This window comes from Amphichorda felina, assembly GCF_050947745.1.
Source record: "Amphichorda felina strain 45539 chromosome Unknown scaffold_3, whole genome shotgun sequence".
NCBI lineage: Eukaryota > Fungi > Ascomycota > Sordariomycetes > Hypocreales > Bionectriaceae > Amphichorda > Amphichorda felina.
In genome coordinates, this window is record NW_028145047.1 from 1,921,172 (window position 1) to 1,940,522 (window position 19,351).

At 56.7% G+C, this 19,351-nt stretch overlaps 9 protein-coding genes across 9 annotated transcripts; 6 read left to right on the forward strand and 3 right to left on the reverse strand.

The window, feature by feature from the left end:
• Positions 1-678: 678 nt before the first annotated feature.
• On the forward strand, positions 679-2,047 carry LSP1 (Eisosome component PIL1-domain-containing protein; the record flags this gene model as incomplete). Its single annotated transcript, XM_083192755.1, has 5 exons — positions 679-735; positions 800-860; positions 980-1,113; positions 1,166-1,349; positions 1,431-2,047. The coding sequence occupies 5 exons, from the start codon at positions 679-681 to the stop codon at positions 2,045-2,047; spliced, it is 1,053 nt and encodes a 350-aa protein (XP_083051812.1).
• A 349-nt stretch (positions 2,048-2,396) lies between these two features.
• ACO1O0_003302 (LSM domain-containing protein) lies at positions 2,397-2,803 on the reverse strand (the record flags this gene model as incomplete). Its single annotated transcript, XM_083192756.1, has 2 exons — positions 2,397-2,624; positions 2,693-2,803. The coding sequence occupies 2 exons, from the start codon at positions 2,801-2,803 to the stop codon at positions 2,397-2,399; spliced, it is 339 nt and encodes a 112-aa protein (XP_083051813.1).
• A 418-nt stretch (positions 2,804-3,221) lies between these two features.
• On the forward strand, positions 3,222-6,938 carry RAD2 (ssDNA endodeoxyribonuclease RAD2; the record flags this gene model as incomplete). The annotated part of the gene is made up of 1 exon (XM_083192757.1): positions 3,222-6,938. One exon carries the CDS (start codon positions 3,222-3,224, stop codon positions 6,936-6,938), a length of 3,717 nt encoding a protein of 1,238 aa, XP_083051814.1.
• A 335-nt stretch (positions 6,939-7,273) lies between these two features.
• On the forward strand, positions 7,274-9,051 carry ACO1O0_003304 (uncharacterized protein; the record flags this gene model as incomplete). Its single annotated transcript, XM_083192758.1, has 3 exons — positions 7,274-7,281; positions 7,324-7,813; positions 7,882-9,051. The coding sequence occupies 3 exons, from the start codon at positions 7,274-7,276 to the stop codon at positions 9,049-9,051; spliced, it is 1,668 nt and encodes a 555-aa protein (XP_083051815.1).
• Positions 9,052-9,668: 617 nt separating this feature from the next.
• Positions 9,669-11,105, forward strand: tfs1 (transcription elongation factor DST1; the record flags this gene model as incomplete). The annotated part of the gene is made up of 3 exons (XM_083192759.1): positions 9,669-9,806; positions 10,042-10,791; positions 11,091-11,105. The coding sequence occupies 3 exons, from the start codon at positions 9,669-9,671 to the stop codon at positions 11,103-11,105; spliced, it is 903 nt and encodes a 300-aa protein (XP_083051816.1).
• Positions 11,106-11,152: 47 nt separating this feature from the next.
• Positions 11,153-12,496, reverse strand: cys12 (tryptophan synthase beta subunit-like PLP-dependent enzyme; the record flags this gene model as incomplete). The annotated part of the gene is made up of 1 exon (XM_083192760.1): positions 11,153-12,496. One exon carries the CDS (start codon positions 12,494-12,496, stop codon positions 11,153-11,155), a length of 1,344 nt encoding a protein of 447 aa, XP_083051817.1.
• Positions 12,497-12,828: 332 nt separating this feature from the next.
• ACO1O0_003307 (type II protein arginine methyltransferase) lies at positions 12,829-14,498 on the forward strand (the record flags this gene model as incomplete). Its single annotated transcript, XM_083192761.1, has 3 exons — positions 12,829-13,162; positions 13,229-14,205; positions 14,289-14,498. The coding sequence occupies 3 exons, from the start codon at positions 12,829-12,831 to the stop codon at positions 14,496-14,498; spliced, it is 1,521 nt and encodes a 506-aa protein (XP_083051818.1).
• A 357-nt stretch (positions 14,499-14,855) lies between these two features.
• On the reverse strand, positions 14,856-17,951 carry ALA1 (alanine--tRNA ligase; the record flags this gene model as incomplete). Its single annotated transcript, XM_083192762.1, has 3 exons — positions 14,856-15,032; positions 15,095-17,706; positions 17,870-17,951. The coding sequence occupies 3 exons, from the start codon at positions 17,949-17,951 to the stop codon at positions 14,856-14,858; spliced, it is 2,871 nt and encodes a 956-aa protein (XP_083051819.1).
• Positions 17,952-18,401: 450 nt separating this feature from the next.
• ACO1O0_003309 (uncharacterized protein) lies at positions 18,402-19,202 on the forward strand (the record flags this gene model as incomplete). Its single annotated transcript, XM_083192763.1, has 1 exon — positions 18,402-19,202. One exon carries the CDS (start codon positions 18,402-18,404, stop codon positions 19,200-19,202), a length of 801 nt encoding a protein of 266 aa, XP_083051820.1.
• Positions 19,203-19,351: the final 149 nt, after the last annotated feature.

Sequence of the window (19,351 nt, forward strand, 5' to 3'; positions counted from 1 at the left end):
ACGAAGAGGACAGAGACGACAGTTGGAGAGCCGCAAATAACAGAGAATACCCCCCTGCAGAGTGCGCAGGATTCGGATGCTCCGGAAGATTACCCAGCCACTGTCCTAAACTCGGAGTCGCAAATGTTCGATTGCGACGATTGGCTTGAGGTTACTCTCATCTCGTAGTCGGAGCTAGGAAGAGCTAAGCAGAGCTACGTCTCCATGATTTACTTTTAGCGTGCGTGGTTGCGTACCAGCGTGTCCGTGCCAGTTAGAAAGGTGACACAACTGCCACAGGCCCCAGCCCACTTGGGCTCTCACGGCGGAGGATGACGTAGGCGACCTGTGCCAGAAGATCCTCCCGGGGCCCCAGGACTCTAAGGGCCCTCCGAAGGCTGCGACTCTGCAGCAACAGCAGCTGTCCATTGCTGCATGTGTCCCCCGTTGCCGTCGCCGCATCAACACCTCGTCATGGTGGTCAGACACCCATAAATCCCAATTCCCCCATCCCAAACCCCGACCTTAGCATCCCTCCCCGCCGCCATCCCAGATCGTCCAATTGCCCAGATCTGCACTCTGCCCTACGGCCCCTATCTACCCGTCCTTGGCTGTTACCTACATATCCACTACAATAGCGCTCCCACGTCGATCTCTTCTCTTGCTTCCCCGCCGCAGACGACAACTGCCACCGCTACGATGCATCGCACCTACTCTATGCGCCAGTCTCGGGCGCCTACTGCGTCCCAGCTGCAGGTGCGCGAACCTTTCGCTCCCTCTTGCCGTGCCTGTTGTGAGCTGATTGCTGACGTGGTCGCAGAACCCCCCGCCTCCTCCTTCCTCCACCAAGACCGGACGGATCTTTGGCAAAGGAAGCCTGGGTGAGTACCGATCCCCCGTCTTGGTCTTCCTCAGCATCTCCCACCAACTGCGCCCGACCGATCGAAGAATATGCCGCGCACTGCCGTCCGCTAGAGACCGACGCTGACTTGGCACGCAGGTCATGCTCTGCGCCGCAACGCTGGAGGTGCCTTCGGGCCCGACTTGGCCAAGAAGCTGTCGCAGCTCGTCAAGATGGAGAAAAACGTCATGAGGAGCATGGAAATGGTCGCCAAGGAGCGCATGGAGGTTGCCGTAAGTTGAGGACTCGTCTGCTACCGGAATGTAAGCGCTCATGTGTTGCCAGCAACAACTCTCCATCTGGGGTGAACCCGGCGACGAGGATGTCTCGGACGTCACGGATAAGCTAGGCGTCCTTCTCTACGAGATTGGCGAACTCGAGGACCAGTACGTCGACCGGTACGATCAGTACCGTGTCACTGTCAAGAGTATCCGCAACATTGAGGCCTCTGTTCAGCCTAGCCGTGATCGTAAGTAACGCCAACACCCAACCCCCCCCCCCCCCCCCCAAAAAAAACCTCGTTTCGTGGCTGCGCTGACTTTGTCTCTAGGCAAGCAGAGAATCACCGACCAGATCGCTCAGCTCAAGTACAAGGAGCCCAACTCCCCAAAGATTGTCGTTCTCGAGCAGGAACTCGTCCGTGCCGAAGCTGAGTCTCTGGTTGCCGAGGCGCAGCTGTCCAACATTACCCGTGAGAAGATCAAGGCTGCGTACAGCTACCAGTTTGACGCTCTGCGGGAGCACTGTGAGAAGGTCGCCATCATTGCCGGCTATGGAAAGCACCTTCTTGAGCTCATTGATGACACTCCCGTTACTCCCGGCGAGACCCGCGCCGCGTATGACGGCTACGAGGCCAGCAAGGCCATTATCCAGGATTGTGAGGATGCTCTCACCAACTGGGTGAGCTCCAACGCCGCCGTCTCGTCCAAGCTGTCTACTCGCTCTCGCAACCTGTCGCAGCGGCGGCGATCCATCATCCAGGCTCGTAACGAGGGTCATGATCTCTCCGCTCAGGACGCTCCTATCCACGACGGTAGCTCGTGGGTTGCACGGGAGGAGCGTGACAGCGATGAGGAAGAAGACGACCAGCACCACTCAGTGCTGGACAGCGACGGTGGTATGAACGGGGAGCATCGCGGCCGTACTCAGGAGGCCATTGCCGCCTAATGAACGAGGAAAGCACCGTGTGAAAGAGTGAAAGAGAATCCCGACAGAACGGTTGAAATTGCGTGGAGGTAATACATATGGACAGGTTAGGTCGCAGAAAATATCAGGGGTTTGAGGAGGAGTTGACAGGTGCTCGAGGACTCTTTTGGTTACGGTTCACGCTGGTAATACGATGGCTTGACTTCTGTATACTTATTCTTTAATATCAATGGCGCAGTACGGCTTTGTACTTAAGTGTCTTGTCACGAGCTGAGAAAGCCCGTTGCTCATGTGTGGCTTTAGACAATCTTGAGCCATGAGAGATGTAGCAAGTAGGTATCGCTGGAAGAGATCCTTGGTCACTTGATGTTTACACAATTGCCGATGTATTTCTCATCTGGCTAACAAATTGTTCCACCTCCATTTTGACAATGTGGTGCCCTGGAACAACCACGAGACCGAGATAGCGCGAGGTCATGTCCAGTGTGACCGACCCGCCCGTCGCCTTCTCTACTGCCGCATCTACTGCCGCATCCGCGCGCTGCCTCGCCGAGGGCTGGCGATACTCGTAGGTCTGTGACAGTACGACGTTGGTGTCCTGCAATCAATACCATGAAAAGTCAGCGGATGTCACCAATGGGACGGAAGACGGAGGGCGTTGCGTACTGGGTCAGTGCATTTGAAGGCGCCACGGAACATGCGCCCGTCTGTTGTGAAGATACGCATGTACTTGTTCAGGAGCGTGGCAAGATACTGGCGGGCCTCATCCTGGTCCATTGCGATGCCGGGCCTGGCATGGAAATGCTCGAGCAAACAAGGTTGGTTGTACGAGTACGGACTACGAGCACAGTCAGAGACCCCGAGTCAATGAGGTGGGCTGTCATAAGAATTCCGTGCTGTTTTCGGTGGGCCAATGATCTGTCAGCGGTGGGGCATGACGATGTCACTGTATCTTCACGATCGTCAGCTCTTGGACATCGTGAATTCCATCTAAACTCATACCACCATTCATTCTCGCGTCGCATAATCTCATTGTTGAGATCTTGAGTCTACCCTGTCTCGTCACGGGACAACCTGCTACCATGCGATTGCTTATTTCTTGATGAACAGGGCCCAAGCCTTCGCCAACTCTTGTCCTGCCTTGCGCTCCCGTGAACCTCTAGTTCTCTCGACTCACTCGAGCTAAGTATCCACCATGGGCGTGAACGGACTGTGGACGGTCGTCCAGCCATGTGCGCGCCCGACCAACCTGGCCACCCTCAACCGGAAGCGCCTGGCCGTCGATGCTTCCATTTGGATCTACCAGTTCCTCAAGGCCGTGCGTGACAAGGAGGGCAACGCGCTGCGCAACTCGCATGTCGTGGGATTCTTCCGCCGCATCTGCAAGCTCCTCTGGTTCGGCATCCAGCCCGTCTTTGTCTTCGACGGGGGTGCCCCGGCTCTAAAGAGAGCGACCATCCAGGCCCGCCACCGAAGGCGTGAGGGGAGGAGGGAAGATGCCGTCAAGACAGCGGGCAAGCTGCTTGCTGTGCAGATGCAGAGGATCGCCGAAGAGGAGGAGGAGAAGCGCAAACGGGAGCGCCACCAGGATATCTCCGCGATGGAGGAGGCAGCCCAACAAGAAGAGCTCCCGGATATGAACAATATCGTCTACGCAGGCGAGCTAGGCATGTCGCAGAAGGAGAGACAGCAGTCGCGAAAGTTCCACAAGCAGGACCAGTACCATCTCCCGGAACTCGAGGGCGGTATTGCAGCCATGGGCAGGCCTGAAGACCCTAGGATAATGAGTGTCGAGGAGCTGGAGGAGTATGCCAGGCAATTCAACAATGGCGAGGACGTCAACCTGTACGACTTCAGCAAGATTGACTTCGATGGTGATTTCTTTAAGAGTCTGCCGCCTCCCGATAGGTACAACATTCTCAACGCAGCGCGCTTGCGGAGCCGGTTGCGTATGGGCCTGAGCAAAGAACAGTTGGATGACATGTTTCCCGATCGCATGGCCTTCTCAAAGTTCCAAATTGAGAGAGTCAGGGAGAGGAATCACCTGACACAGCGCCTCATGCATGAGGTGGGTATGACAGGCACGGACCTTACGCTCGCCGTCAACGCTCGCGTCGCAGGTGAAAAGGACCGAGAGTATATTCTTGTCAAAAATGAGGGCGCAGAAGGTGGTTGGGCGCTAGGTGTCGTGAGCAAGGAGAAGGATATAGGAGAGGCTCACAGGCCAATCGATGTGGATGCTATCCAGATTCAGTATCAGTCCAAGGATGCTGAAGAGGAGGAGGAAGATGAAGACGATTTCGAGGATGTACCAATTGAGGGCGTGAATCGCCTGCCAAAACCCACGCATTCTTCCCACGACGACTTCCAGGCGACTCGGGATATCGCGGCTCGAAGGCAACAGTTCTACGAAGACCAGAGAGAAGATCTATTCGGGGATGGAGAAGGGTCCCTCTTCGTTGAGGGAAACACTGTCGATCCTAACCAGCTACTTGAGGGACCAGAACCTGAACGAATTCATCCTGAGGAGGAAGATGATCTTAGTAGAGCAATTGCGCTGTCGCTCCAGAGTCAACATGGAGTCGGTCGATCAGAATCCGAGGAGAAAACTGAGGAAGAGTCCACGGCTGCGCCGGAATGGGCTCAGAAATCAGCGGCGGCTGCAAGGCCTATCCTGGGGAGCACCGGCTCAATGATTGCTCACGTTGTGAACAATCGCGCCAACGCCGCCGTTCCAAAGAGAGTAGAGAAGGTAGGGAAAGGCCCTGCAGCTGAAAACGACAGCGATAGCGACGAAGATATGCAGGCTGTTTTAGCCAAGTCCCGTAAACAGAGACCGCAACAGCCGAAACCCATCCTCGAAAACAAGAAGAATCCGTTTGACGGTCCCCTCCCTTTTCCCAAACTCGACTGGCGGTCGTCTCTCTTCGCACAAACAACACTGCAGAAAGAGACACTAAAGCAGAGTGAAGAGCCGAAGGGAAATCAGCATCAAGGCTTCCAAGAGAAGGAAGACGAAGATGACATGGCAGGAGGGTTTGAGAAACCAGAAGATGATGGTCCAGCGCCTTTACCTCCGTGGCTCGTCGACCAATCAGACATTAGAGATTCGTTGAGGAAGCAGCAAGACCTCGAAAGAAGCATCAATGCTGAGGACCGCGCAGAGGCCGAAGAGGAAGAGAGGATTCGAAGGCGTGAAATGCGTCACGAGATGATCGAAATTGAGTCCTCAGACGGTGACAGTGATGTTGAGGTGATCGAAAAGCCACCTTCGCCACACCGGGGTTCTCCTCAAAAGCATCCCGAGACTAGAATCGACATCACGAAACTGGAAGCCTCGGGCCCAGCAGACGGTAATATGGCTAGAAAGGAACAAGGGGAGACACCTCCTCCACAGGCCGAGAATATCTCAATATACGACACAGTGGATGGAGCTGTCGACGCTGCGATACCAAAGCAGCAGCCTTCAGAGTCTCCGGAGCCAGAATTTGAAGACGTCCAAGCTCCCGAGAGTGAAAATGGCGGTAAAGCCTCCACGATGGGTAGCCGGAGAGGTTCAAACGAGCCTGAAGTGGAATTTGAGGACGTGCCTCCAGTGGCGACGCTCGTATTAGAGGACAATACGCCGAGTCTAGATGGAGGGAATTCTTTGCCCGTCCCGGACTCCGAAACGCAAAAATTAGGGGCTGCGCCTGGCGCCGATGACGATGACCTATTCGGTGATGTGGAGTATGATGAGTTCAGTGACCCGGGTGATGAAGAACTTCTAGCGTCTCTGGCAGAGGAGGCCGAGGAGCATGCTCGTTTTGCCAGCGAGCTGAACAAGAAGTCCGCTCAACAGAACAAGGAAGACTATGAAAGGGAACTCCGGCAACTTCGCAATCAGCAACAAAAGGACCGGCGTGACGCGGATGAGGTAACGCAAGTCATGGTAACCGAATGCCAGGCCCTTCTGCGGCTCTTTGGAATTCCTTACATCACTGCCCCAATGGAAGCTGAAGCCCAGTGCGCCGAGTTAGTCAAGCTTGGGCTGGTGGATGGCATTGTGACGGACGATTCTGACACATTCCTCTTTGGCGGCACCCGCGTCTACAAGAACATGTTCAACACCAACAAGTTTGTCGAGTGTTATCTTGCCTCAGATCTAGAGAAGGAACTTTCGCTGTCGCGGGAGCAACTGATATCATTGGCCCAACTGCTGGGATCTGATTACACAGAGGGTCTTCAGGGTGTTGGTCCCGTCACAGCCGTCGAGATTCTCTCAGAGTTTCCTGGTAAGTCCGGACTCGAGAATTTCCGCGAATGGTGGTTGGCCGTCCAGTCGCAGACGCGACCCAAAGAGGCCGACGCTTCTTCACCTTTCCGTAGAAAGTTCCGCAAGTCCCAGGCAACAAAACTGTTCCTGCCGACCGGCTTTCCAAGCTCAGCAGTCTACGATGCCTATCTACACCCAGAGGTCGACGACAGCACAGAGACCTTCCAGTGGGGTGTGCCCGACGTGGAAGGGTTGCGACAGTTCCTCATGGCGACAATTGGGTGGAGCAAGGAACGGACCGATGAGGTATTAGTTCCTGTCATCAAGGATATGAACAAGCGCGATGTCGAAGGAACCCAGAGCAACATCACCAGGTTCTTTGGTGGAAGCGTGGGCGCAGGTGCAAAGGAAGCCTTTGCCCCGCGGCAGCGAGCTCAGGGGAGTAAGCGAATGCTCGCGGCTGTGGACAAGCTGCGGTCGAATGTGTCTGGAGTACCGAGCGGTTCCAACGGCAACGCTTCTACCAAGCGCAAGAGAACTACGCGGAGGAACACGGTCGAAAATGACGAGGAAGTAGTGGACCTGGAGGTGGAAGAGGAGGCTGTTCATGTGAATAACAAGGGGCGCGGCAAAGGGAAGCGAACGAAGGCATCTTAAGGAGCATCATCTTGATGCCAGTCCTTCAACTCAGGCGTCAATCAGATCTCTCGCCGATGGGAAGCCACCTTACCGACATGGCCCTCTTACACATCTGCCTTCCCTTTTGCCTGGCCTCTTATCAAGCAACCTCTAGCTCGTGCTTGCCTCCTCGCGTGATTCTTATACCTTTACTCGCCCATTTCACTCGAGTTTGTCAGGAGCTCCTGGCGGTGCCTTGGCACAACACTGTTTCCCATGAAAACCTCGTTGACCGAATGAGTTGGAAACATCTTGAGTTAAACATCAACATCGACCCGAATCCTCCTAACCGCCATATCATTATTACTATCACCATGCCTTGGTTCGAGAAATTCCCAACCCCGCTCCAGGGCTTCACACGTAGCGAACGTCGCGATATGCTCCTCTACATCATCGGCGTTATGCTATTCAAGTTCGGATCCGAGGCCTTCATCGGGTCCGTCGTTGGCTACGCCACCAAGCGCTTCGATGCCGGCGGAGGAGGAGGGACGTTTGAGCGAATCGGCATCCTACAGGGTCTAAACCTGGGTATGCGATGCCTTGGCTCCATCCTGGTTGGTCCCCTACTCCGGAAGTTCGCGTCCAGAGACGTCCTCTGCTGTGCCACCATCGCTCTAGCACTGTCGATTTCCATGCTGCTGGCCGTCGATGCCATCATGGGCGGGAGGTTCAAGACACGAACCGACGACGAAAGATCAACCTTCGACTATTACGGGGATTCCAATCCCAATTTTATGTTCCCCTTTTTCGCTATTTGTGGCCTCAGCAACGGAATTATCGACCTGGTCCGTTCCATCATTCCCCGGGACATTGTTGGAGGGAACGTCAAAAAGCTGCAAAAGTTGGATTCCATGGTTAGTAAAAGCCCTTTCACCCCTATATTACTCTTGTCCCTGTCGCTGACATCGCTTTCTTGGCCCAGATCCACATCTTCTTCGCCTTTGCAGCCGCTTCTGGCTCGCTTACCACCGGTCTCGTCCTTATACCCAAGTTCGGCCACAATCGCGCATTCATCCTCACCCCAGTTTGCTTCTCAGTGGCCGCCTTCCTGTTCTTCCATATGTCAAACACGGGGTTCCGGCTCGTCAAACGCCATGACTACGGGAGGCGCTCAAAGAATTTCAAGGCCCTGGTAGCTGTTGGCCGTGCTTTCTGGCTGTTCGGGGAGAGTTTCGCTGTCGGAGCCAGGATCCTGTTTAGCTCTCGCAACTTCATCTGGCTTATTCCTGGTTACGGCCTCGGATCGTATGCTCATCGATACTTTGATACCTGCATTGTCCCTATGATTGCAAAAAGAGTCCTGGCCCACTCCGAGCTTTCACTGATCATCGTATCAGGGTCCAGTATTGGCGACCTTCTGGGAGCTCTAATAATCTTCTGCTGGCCCAACAAATTCAGAACACCAATATTCTGGCTGCGGATCGATTCGTTTCTGCTCAACCTAGTGTGGTTCTTCCCTTTTTGGGTCCCCGATGCTCAGAATGTGAGATCAGCGCTGGTTGCAGGATCTCTTTTGATACCAATGTCGTTCGCATGGGCAGCGAACGAGGTCTCGGTCACTGCGTACATTCAGGCATCTCTGACGCGGCTGGAATCAACATCGCCACACATATCCTCACTGAGCGCCGTCGTATGCTTCATGTACTGCCTCCAGATTGTGGCGTTTGCCACTTTGAGTTCCATGTTTGGAAGTTACCTGGACAATGTCCCACAGGGCAGGGCCATTCATACACGACTGATATGGGCGCTGGGAGCTCAGTTCAGCGTCATCAGTGTGGTGGTATTCGCAGCGACCTTTATCCCGAAAGGATCGAGGGCACTCAACCCCAAGATGATTGGCGATCAGGCGATGGATGATGATATCAACGAGTGCGGCGTCGAGGACATAGTGGTCAAGGAATTGGTGGTCCCTGGGGCAGATACACCAGATGGGCAAAAGGCTGTGCCAGAGGTTGACTTGGAAGCGAGGAGCAGCGGGAGGAGCAGCGGGATGAGCAGTGGGCCCAAAATCGAGGAGAGATCTTTCCGGGAGACTTTCCGTACCATTCGAAATCTCTCAACCCGCTGGATACCCTGGCCCAGACCCATTTGATGTACGAGTACCTGGCTATGCGCAACGGAAGCAAGGTCATGCATGGTCTGTGGTCTATAGTGTCCAGAGTAGGTACAGATTCAGGCCAGGAGCGCCCACTTGCTGGTCCTAGAACACGGGGCTTTTTGGGAAGACCTACCACTATATACTTACCTGAACACGGGATTATCACAGAAATGCATTGTTCCCTCTCGAGAACCAGCGCGCGTTGGAGTGAAACCCGTCTTTACATGCTATAGTTCTTCGGCCTTGGATACCTATGGGAGAGTACGTCCTCCAGTAAACTTTTGAAAAGAAACCTAGAGAACTCCTGCCACGTGATTGTAGAGACTTTTCAGATGGAAGTGATAAATCGATAACAGAAGACAACGTATTAGTAGTACACACGGCTACGGATAGATGCAGAATGTGACTCGAGACTTAGACAATGTGCACCACGATATGTGGTCGGGAGAACTTCGGCTATCTGCTGGGCCCTCACGTGCCATGCCGCAACCGCTGGTAACTTGGTTGGGACAGGGCAGTGTTGGTAGATCGACTTTCGCGACTGCGACAGAACGAAATCCGCGATCTCCCCTCCGACACTCTTCCCCTCCCCCGCGTTGCTGTCGCCCATCATGATGGATCAGCGTGAGCTCGAAGCCAACGTCAAGGCGCTCACAAAGTGCATCCACGCCAACGAGCCCCCTGAGACGGCTCTTAAGCTGCTCGAGACCCTGAAGAAAGATGCCTCCCCCACCGAGGAGATGCTGCGGGTGCGTTTGTCCTGTGATCCTGGCCCCCCCTTCTCGCATTCCCGCCGCCCCCCTGCCACAGTCAGCCGAAGCGATCGTGCAAGTGTCCTATGATGCGCTCACCGGGTGTTACGAGTCGCACATGTTTGCTCCTGTAGTGAATCACAGCGTCGCTGCCTTGGTGGTTGCGATGGGCTATATATATACAACTTCCAAGGGCTTTGGCTGACCTGTCCTTTCTTCTCCTCCGGTATAGACAACGCGCGCAGGTGTCTTTGTCGGAAAGCTTAGGTCGAATGCGAATAAGGAGATTGCCCGAGCAGCATCGGAGCTCGTCTCCAAGTGGAAGAAGCTTGTAGAGCAGGAGAAGAAGGCCAAGGGCTCCAAGATGAGCTCCCCATCACCGGCCGTGGCCCCCGCAGCACTGCCGGCGTCGTCGTCGGCGGCCGGCTCCAAGAAGAAGTTCGGGGGCGACCCCGAGAAGCGCAAGTTTGATGCCGACGGCGTGGACATCAAGCGCACCGACTCCAACACCCGGAACCAGTGCACTGGCCTCATCTACAATGGTCTCGCCTACCGCTCCACCGAGTCGTCGTCCGACGTCATCGCCATGGCTGTCGCCGTCGAGCAGGCTGCCTTCACGCAGTACAAGGGCGAAACCCCGGAGTACAAGAAGAAGATTCGCTCCCTGTTTTCCAACCTCAAGAACAAGTCCAACCGGGAGCTCGGTGTCAACATCCTGTCGGGCAAGATCACACCCGAAAAATTTGTCATCATGACGGACGAGGAGCTCAAGAGCGAGGACCGCCGTCGCGAGGAGGAGGAGCTCGAGAAGGAGAACATGAAGAAGGCGCAGGTACCCATGGGCCAGAAGAGCATCAGCGACAGCCTCGAGTGCGGACGGTGTAAGAAGAAGATGGTCAGCTACACGCAGGCTCAGACGCGGAGTGCCGATGAACCGATGACGACGTTCTGCGAGTGCATGAACTGCGGAAAGCGCTGGAAGGTGAGTTGACAACGAAGACACCCCGTCCCCTCTGGGGTGGCACCTGTGGCTGTACACTGACTTGAATCTCTATTAGTTTTCGTGAGGATTTGGTGACGGCGTTTATTTTCTACTTCCGTGGTACAGGGCGGACACTGGTTCACAGGGGGTGTCAACGGGGACATTGGAGTTCTACAGGCACAGTTTGGATTTTGGGACGGGGGAACGTCATTCGCTACACAATCCTCCGCCCAGAAGACCAGCTGGGGAGGGCGTTTCCTACTATGCAGGCTAAAGAGCAGTCTGATTTGTACCGATAGATGGACATGAGCTAGATCGATTCCGCTTGAGACGACTGTATTTCTTATCCAAGCCTTGTTCTTTACGTTTTGGCTTTCTCAATACCCAACTCTGAGAACAGGTCGGTAGACTCTGCCTCTTCCAGCCCAAGGTCCTTGATCCGTTTCCAAAACTTGCTGAGATGCCTCGTGCCCGAGTCGCAGAGGATAGTGACCACCTGGCTCCCTGCAGGCAGAGACGCGGCCGTCACGACAGCAGCGACGCAGTTGACAGAGCTGCTGCTCCCGACGAAGATGCCGTCATTCTCGACGAGCCACCGCGCCATCCTGCACGCCTGCTCGTCCGTCACCTTAACTGCGTCGTCCACCAGATCTCTCCCCGTCTCAAAGTTGTGCGTCACGCGGTTGACGCCAATGCCCTCCACGATGGAGTCAACCTGCTGCCTGCGCCGCGTCCCTTCCCTCTCTGTGGACGAGTACATGACGCCGTGCTTGACCTTGTTGTACAACCCACTGCCCTGTGGGTCGGCCAGCACCACCTTCACTTTGTCTAGCTTGGCCCCGTCCTTGAGATACCTTGCCACGCCCGAGATGGTCCCTCCCGTGCCGGCACCCGCCACAAAGGCATCTACGCGCCCGTCCGTCTGGGCGCATATCTCGGGTCCGGTGGTGCGGAAATGCGCCTGCCAGTTGGCCGTCGACTCGAATTGGTTGGCGAAGAAGCCCCTGCTGCCGTCCCTGTGCACGCGCTCGTGCTCCTCGGCCCTCCGGCGCGCGAGGTTGACGAAGTGGTCCGGGCTCGTGATGGGCGCGACCGTGACGCGCTCCACCGTGGCGCCCAGGTGGTGCAGCAGGTCCGACTTCTCGTAGCTCTGGTCGTCGGGCATGCAGATGTGCGCCCGGTAGCCCTTGGCGCGCGCGAGCGTCGCCAGCGAGATGCCCGTGCTGCCGACGGTGCCCTCGTATATCGTGTCGCCGCGGTGGGGGACCAGCAGGCCCTGGGCCTCGGCCTCGCGGATCATGTTGAGCGCGACGCGGTCCTTGGGGCTGTTGCCGGCGCCGTTGAGGAACTCGGCCTTGGCCAGGATAGTGCGCCCCGTGGCCTCGGAGAGCGATTGGATCTTGATTAGGGGAGTGTTGCCTATGCAGGCCTCGATGCCGTCGGCGGCCAGGTCGTCGCCATGCCCGTGGACCGGGTGGTTGGTCTCGTGGTCCTCAAGCTGGAGTGGCGGGCCCCAGAAGATGCTGTCGCGCCGCCAGGGCTCCGAGTTGGCATTCGGGGCTGGAGGCGATCGGCGTTCGCGGCGGTAGCGTCTCTCGAGATCGGGGTAGACGTCTTTGAAACCGAGGGTGACGAGGATGCCCGCGGTGAAGGCCACGGCGATGGCGGCAGAGCCGTAGGCCTTGGGATGGTCGGTCAATGCCATGTTGCGTGTCAGCGGTCTCTGTCCATAGTTGGATTGATGCCCTGGCTGTTTGAGGGTCAATCGAGGCACAAGTAGTGCAGGGTAAGTTTGAGGAGAGATAAAGTGGGATGGTGGGTTGAACGCTTGCCACTTTTTTTTTTGGCGGCAATTGATGTCATCACACAACTGACAGGGGTATCCCCTGGCGCTCTGGGGAACGGAACATCCCAATGCCGATCAACCATCCAGCAATTGACCCCAGCTGCAGCTTTTGTGCTTCGGCTCGCCGATTGAGCGACACCAACCGTTGAAACCTCGACAACCGTCAGCCCATTGGCGGCCCAGAGTACACCATGGACTCTCCCCAGGTGGCTCAACTCTTCCGCCAGCTCTTCCGCCACCGACCACGTGGCTGCCTTCAGAACCTCCGCCACCAGGGCCTCAACGGCAGCCATGGCTATGGTGTTTGCACCGCCGGCCAGAGCCGCTCGTACGCCGCCCGCCCTCGCGCGTCCAAGGACCGAGCCATGAAGTCCAACGAGAGTCGCTGGCAGCAGCGCAACAGCATCTTCCCCGAGGATCGCACGCAGGAGTTTGCCCAGTACCCGGAGCTGACGGTGGAGGATCTCAAGACGAAGAGGGAGCGGCCCCAGAAGTGCAAGATGCTCATGAGAGATTTCATAGACGGTGGGTTGCCTGCGGCATGGGATTTGGCAGAGGTTTTGTTTGTCTAGATGCTGATTATTTTCGCAGACAGTCTGTACAACCCGTCGTATGGGTACTTCTCGAAGCAGGCCGTCATCTTCAGTCCGGGGGAGCCCTTCGACTTCAGCTCGATGCGCGACGAGCTCGAATTCAACGCCCAACTGGGGTTGCGATACACGGAGTTCGAGGATATGCTCGACGAAAGGGATGGCGACAATCCCACGCGCCAGCTTTGGCACACACCTACCGAGCTCTTTCGCCCGTACTATGGCGAGGCCATCGCCCGCTACCTCGTCTCCAACTACCGCCTGCACACCTACCCCTACGACGACCTACTTATCTATGAGATGGGTGCCGGCCGTGGTACGCTAATGCTCAACATCCTCGACTATATCCGTGCCATCGACCCGCAAGTCTATGCCCGCACTAAGTACAATATCATTGAAATCTCGCCCTCGCTCGCTAAGATGCAGAAGCACCACCTGCTCTCCACCGCCGAGTCGCGCGGCCACGCTGACAAGGTCGAGATTATCAACAAGTCCATATTCGACTGGAAGCAGTACGTGTCCTCGCCGTGCTTCTTCCTGGCCATGGAGGTCTTTGACAACTTTGCCCACGACGCCATCCGCTACGACGTGAGCACCGAGGAGCCCCTCCAGGGCCACGTGCTCATCGACGGTGACAATGACTTTTACGAGTTCTACCTCCACGAGCTGGATCCCGTCGCTGCACGCTTCTTCCGCATACGCCACGCTGCAACGGGGGGCAAGTACCCCAGGCCGTATCCGACCAACCCCCTCCTGCGATCCCTCTCTACCAAGATCCCCTTCGCGCCTAACCTGTCGGCCCCCGAGTTCATCCCCACCCGCCTCATGCAGTTCTTCGACGTCCTCGAGAAGTACTTCCCGGGCCACCGGCTCCTCAGCTCCGATTTCCACTCGCTGCCCCAGGCGATCAAGGGTCTCAATGCTCCTGTCGTGCAAACGCGGTACAAGAGGACCACTGTCCCTGTCACGACCCCTCTGGTAAGTGCCCATTCTCGCAGTGGCCCCCCCTTTTTTTTTCTTTGTCATCTCCTGAGCTGTCACCTTGCTGACATCCTGCACAGGTCCACCAGGGGTACTTTGACATCCTCTTCCCCACCGACTTCAACATCACCGAGGCCATCTACCGCGCCATCACCGGCAAGCTGAGCCGCGTCTCAACGCACGGCGAATTCATGAAGCAGTGGGCCTACGTCGAGGACACGCAGACGCGCAGCGGGGAGAACCCGCTCCTGTCTCACTACCGCAACGCTAGCGTTCTGGTTACTGTATGATGATAGACTGTTAAGTTAAAGCACCTGAGCCTCGTGGGATGGGGCTGGGACGCAGCATTTGTCCATAAATATGTCACACCATGTATATACCATGTATAATACCTACTTACTAGGCTCTCAACATCACTTATCCAGATGGTTGTGTGCTTGAGAAAAACATCTATTGTGCCCGTATTTGGGTGTAAACTTCCCCACCTATACCACATAGGGAACCCGTTCCCCAACTGTAAACCAAATCAAATCTCTGCCTCCCAAATTCGTACCGACATGACATGGCACCAGCCCGCACGCATTCCAGCAACATGCAGCCCTAGATAAGAGAGAAACAAGGTTCTCAAAGAGAGAGAAAAAAGACTTTCACAGCTTGAGCTTCTCGTCAAGCCACTTAATGGCGGTCTCGACGCCCTCGTCGATGGCTTCTGGCTTGGTGCCCTGGCCCTGCCGCGAAGGCTCCTTACCGCCGGAACGGCCGCCAATGACGCCCGTCACGGACGAAGCCCACTGCTCAGCAGTGACGCCCTGGGAAGAAAGGTGCTGTTAAATAAAGTCAGCGAGTATGTTCACATATGCATAAAAGAGGCCAGATAAAGACTCACTGTTCCGACGTAGACGCCGTGGACCACGGCACCCTCCTCCTTGCTACCACCAAACATGTACACGGACCTCTCCTTGTCCTTGCCCTGGAAGTGCTTGACAACTTCGCCCAGAGCCTTGGCGTTGGCGCCAATAGGCAGGCGGCCGACAAACCACTTGGCGTCCTCGTTGGCCTCGAAGTGCTTGACGACGGTGTCCAGGGCGGTCTTAACCTCGGCCTTCTGGCGCTTCTTCTGGTCCGCGACTACGTCGGCCGAAATCTTCTGGAACCGCTTGTTGATCTCGTCCTTGGTCAGCGCCGAGATGGTCAGCTGGCTGAGATCCTGAGACACGACCTTGACTTGGGCCTCCTTCTCCGGGCCCATGGGCAGCGCCTGGAGGGCGTCGAGCTTCTTGGAGAACTCGGTGGCCTCGCGCTGCACCTGGTGGGCGGCGTCGCCAGTGTAGGCGATGATGCGGCGGATACCCTTGGCAATGCCGCTCTCCTCGACGATGACGAGGTCCTTGATCAGACCGGTGTGCTCGACGTGAGTGCCGCCGCAGAACTCGACGCTGTACTGGCGCCACTCGGGGTTCTTGGGCTCCGCGAGCATGATGTCGAGATCCATGCCGATGGACACCACACGTACGGGGTTGGGGTACGTCTCGCCAAAGACGGCGCGGACGCCCTCGATCTGGCGGGCGAGGTCCAGGTCCAGGTCCTTGGAGTAGACCTTGGCACCGCGGCGAATGTAGGCGTTCGACATATCCTCAATCTTGCGCAGCTCATCCAGCTTGACGCCGGTCTTGTGAGAGAAGTCGAAACGGAGCTTCTCGTGATCGACGAGGGAGCCCTTCTGGTTGATCTCGTCGCCTAGAACCTCACGCAGGGCGTGGTTGAGCACGTGCGTTCCGGTGTGGTTGTTGCGGATCGGGGCGCGGCGCAGCTCCTCATACTCGCAGATGACCTCGTCGCCCTGCGACAGGCTGCCGTACTCTACGTATCCGCTGTGCAGAATGTAACCACCGTAGTTCTGGACATCCAGGACTTTGAACTCGGTGACGCCGTCGATGACGAGGCGGCCAGTGTCGGCCACCTGACCACCAGACTCGGCATAGAAGTTGGTCTTGTCCAGCAGCAGGCCAATGGCGGTATTGGCGGGGATATCATTGGTGGACTTGACCAGTTTCTTGCCGTCAAAGATGTGCTGAACCTTGCCCTTGGAGTCGCCCCTGACGAACTTGGCGTCGTCGTCCGTTCGGGGGGTGGACAGCTGCTTGTCCAGTTCGGCGATCAGGTGGACGTCGAGCTTGGGGAACTCCTGGACGGAGTCCTTGACGACCTTGCTAGCTTCCTTGGCCTTCTGGCGGGCGACAGCAACCTCGGCCTCATCGATATCCAGGCTACGCTCCTCCGCCATCAACTTGGTCAGATCAACGGGGAAGCCAAAGGTGTCATAAAGGCGCCAAACGACATCGCCATCGAGCTTCTTGGATCCCTCCTTGGCCGCCTTGGAAGCAAACTTCTCAAACTGGGCCTCGCCACGATCCAGCGTGCGGGCGAAAGCCTCCTCCTCCTCGTCGAGAATCTCCTTGATATCCTGCTGCTTCTTAACCAGCTCAGGGAACTCCTCGCCCTTCTGCTCCACAAGAGCGGGCAGGACCCTGGAGAAAAACGTACCAATCTCGGCGCCGAGGTACTTGCGGCCATAGCGGACACCACGTCGCAGGACACGGCGGACGACGTAACCGCGGCCGTCGTTGTTGGGCACGGCACCATCGACGATGGAGAAGGCAAGGGTTCGGATGTGGTCGGCGACCACGCGGTAGGCCATGTCGATACCGTCGACATCGTCCTTCTCGTACTTGTCGGTATAGGGGCGGGCTCCGGTCACCTCCTGAATCTTGGCGAAAAGGGGGGTCCAGCAGTCGGTGGCGTAGTTGGAGCTGGTATCCTGCAGAACAGCCACCAGTCGCTCGTATCCTAGACCGGTATCAATGTGCTTGGCAGGGAGGAGCTTCAGGCTCTTGTCGGCCTGACGATCATACTGCATGAAGACGAGGTTCCAAATCTCGATGACCATGGGGTCGTCCATGTTGACGAGGTGGGAAGCGTCACGGCCACCGATCTTGTCGTAGTGAATCTCACTGCAGGGACCGCAAGGGCCCGTCTCACCCATCTCCCAGAAGTTGTCCTTCATGTTTCCCGGCAGGATGTGGGTGTCGGGGACGCCCATCCTCTGCCACAGCTCCTTGGCCTCGATATCGGGCTCCAGGCCGAGCTCGGGGGCACCCTCGAAGTAGGTGACGTAGAGGCGTGAGGGGTCAAGCCCATAGACCTTGGTCAGCAGCTCCCAGGACATCTCGATGATGCCCTCCTTGAAGTAGTCTCCGAAGGACCAGTTGCCCAGCATCTCGAAGAAGGTGTGGTGGTAGCTGTCCTTGCCGACATCGTCGAGATCGTTGTGCTTGCCACCAGCGCGGATGACCTTTTGCGAATCGACGGCACGCTTGAGATCGTACATGGGATCCGTCTTGCCAACAGTTCCGAGGAAAATAGGCTTGAACTGGTTCATGCCCGCATTCGTGAAGAGCAAGGTGGGGTCATTGTGAGGGACGACGGAGGCGGAGGGGACTGCATCGCGTGGTGTTAGCGGGGGGAAGTTGTGAAATAATTTCAATGAGGGTAGTATCGCAGGGTATCAACGGTGCAACGGTTCAATTGACAGTGGCATCACAGCCAAACTGAGATGCTGGACCGCTGGGCTGCTGGGGCATGTTGGCGTCTGGAAACTTACCGATTGTGTGACCCCGCGCCGCGAAGTAATCGAAGAAAGTCTGGCGCACACGCGCCGCCGGCCACTCAAGGGACTCGGCCATGGTGCTAGGCTTCTTCGCAGGGTCAGAGTCGGTGGAATAAAAGGAGCGACAGGGAGGACGCAGGGTCGATGTCGGGGGTGAGAAACGTCGCGATCGCTGGCCTGCAAAAGAAGGGCGTTGTTGTAGTTGTTGCAGTTGTTGCGGTTGGGGTTGCGGTTGCGGAGGCGGTGCGAGGTGGAAAGTTCTACAAGAATGAGTCAAGAGAGGCGAATTCCACCAGCAGCTCCCACTCCAGCGCCCGCTTCTGGCCGAGCCACAGGCTGCCCTCGGCGACCACAACATCCCATCCAGCCTATCCGCCTTCTTTCATGCATTCATCGACCCGAAAGCGACATCGGCTGAATTGATTCCTCGTCGCTGCGCCAGCGCCTGATGATCCCGATGACCCGGTGATGAGATGATGAAAAAAGTTGAATTGATCCATAGCCCAGAGGTGGGAAACCCGGAACCATGATGCTGCACGGATCCCAGCCGCAATCTCCCTCATCTCCTGCCGCCGCGATTCAGACGCCCACTATCGCCTCCACCACCACCAACGCCACCCCATCGCCCAGCAATCAGTCTTCTGATCCTGTCCATGCTGGCCGCAAGAGGAAAGCCGATTCTCAAGACAATAATGAGCGCCTCTCTAAACGCCTCAGCCTGCTCAATCTTGGTAATGACGTGCCCTCCTCGTCGCCCACCTCCGCCTTACCACCTAGATCGCTAACTCGCTCCCCCCCAGAGCAAGATGGCCCAAAGCTCTATGTTCCCGTCGGGAATCCCAGCGCCGAGGCTCCCAGGCCCGAAATCTCCCAGGCGCATCCTCCCCGTGTAGACAATGGCGCAGACGACTCCATGCAGCTAGACGACTCCAAGCACAAGGTCTACATCTACAACCTTGATGACGAGCTCTCCTCGGAGGACGAATCCGCCGACGACGGTCGCCTCGTCTTCCTGCCGGACATTGAGAAGCACCTCAAGGCGAGCCGCATCCCGCCCCATATCCTCGCCAGCAGCGATGGCGAGCTGGCCGGCATGCAGATGGTCCTCTACAGTGACCCCAAGTCCCTCACCGTGTCTGAGGACAAGGATAGCGTCAGGAAGGCCATCATCGAGACGCGCCACCGATTGCGCGAGAAGCAGAAGCAGGATATGGATGGCTTCGTCGCGCCAGGCAATCCGATGCCTGCGCAGAACGCAATTGCCGCTGCTCCCGGTGCCGAGCAGGTCGTCGCAATAGACGACCCGGAAGCCATGGATATGGACTAAGACATAGAGGGCATCGATTTAAACGCTTGTACATGTACGCAAGGGAGTTTGGCGTCCTGGGTCAAGAGCATAATGGGCACGATGATGAGTCTTGTCCCTATAGAGGATAATGATGCATGCTAGAGTTGTCCTTAGGGTTTGCCACAGCT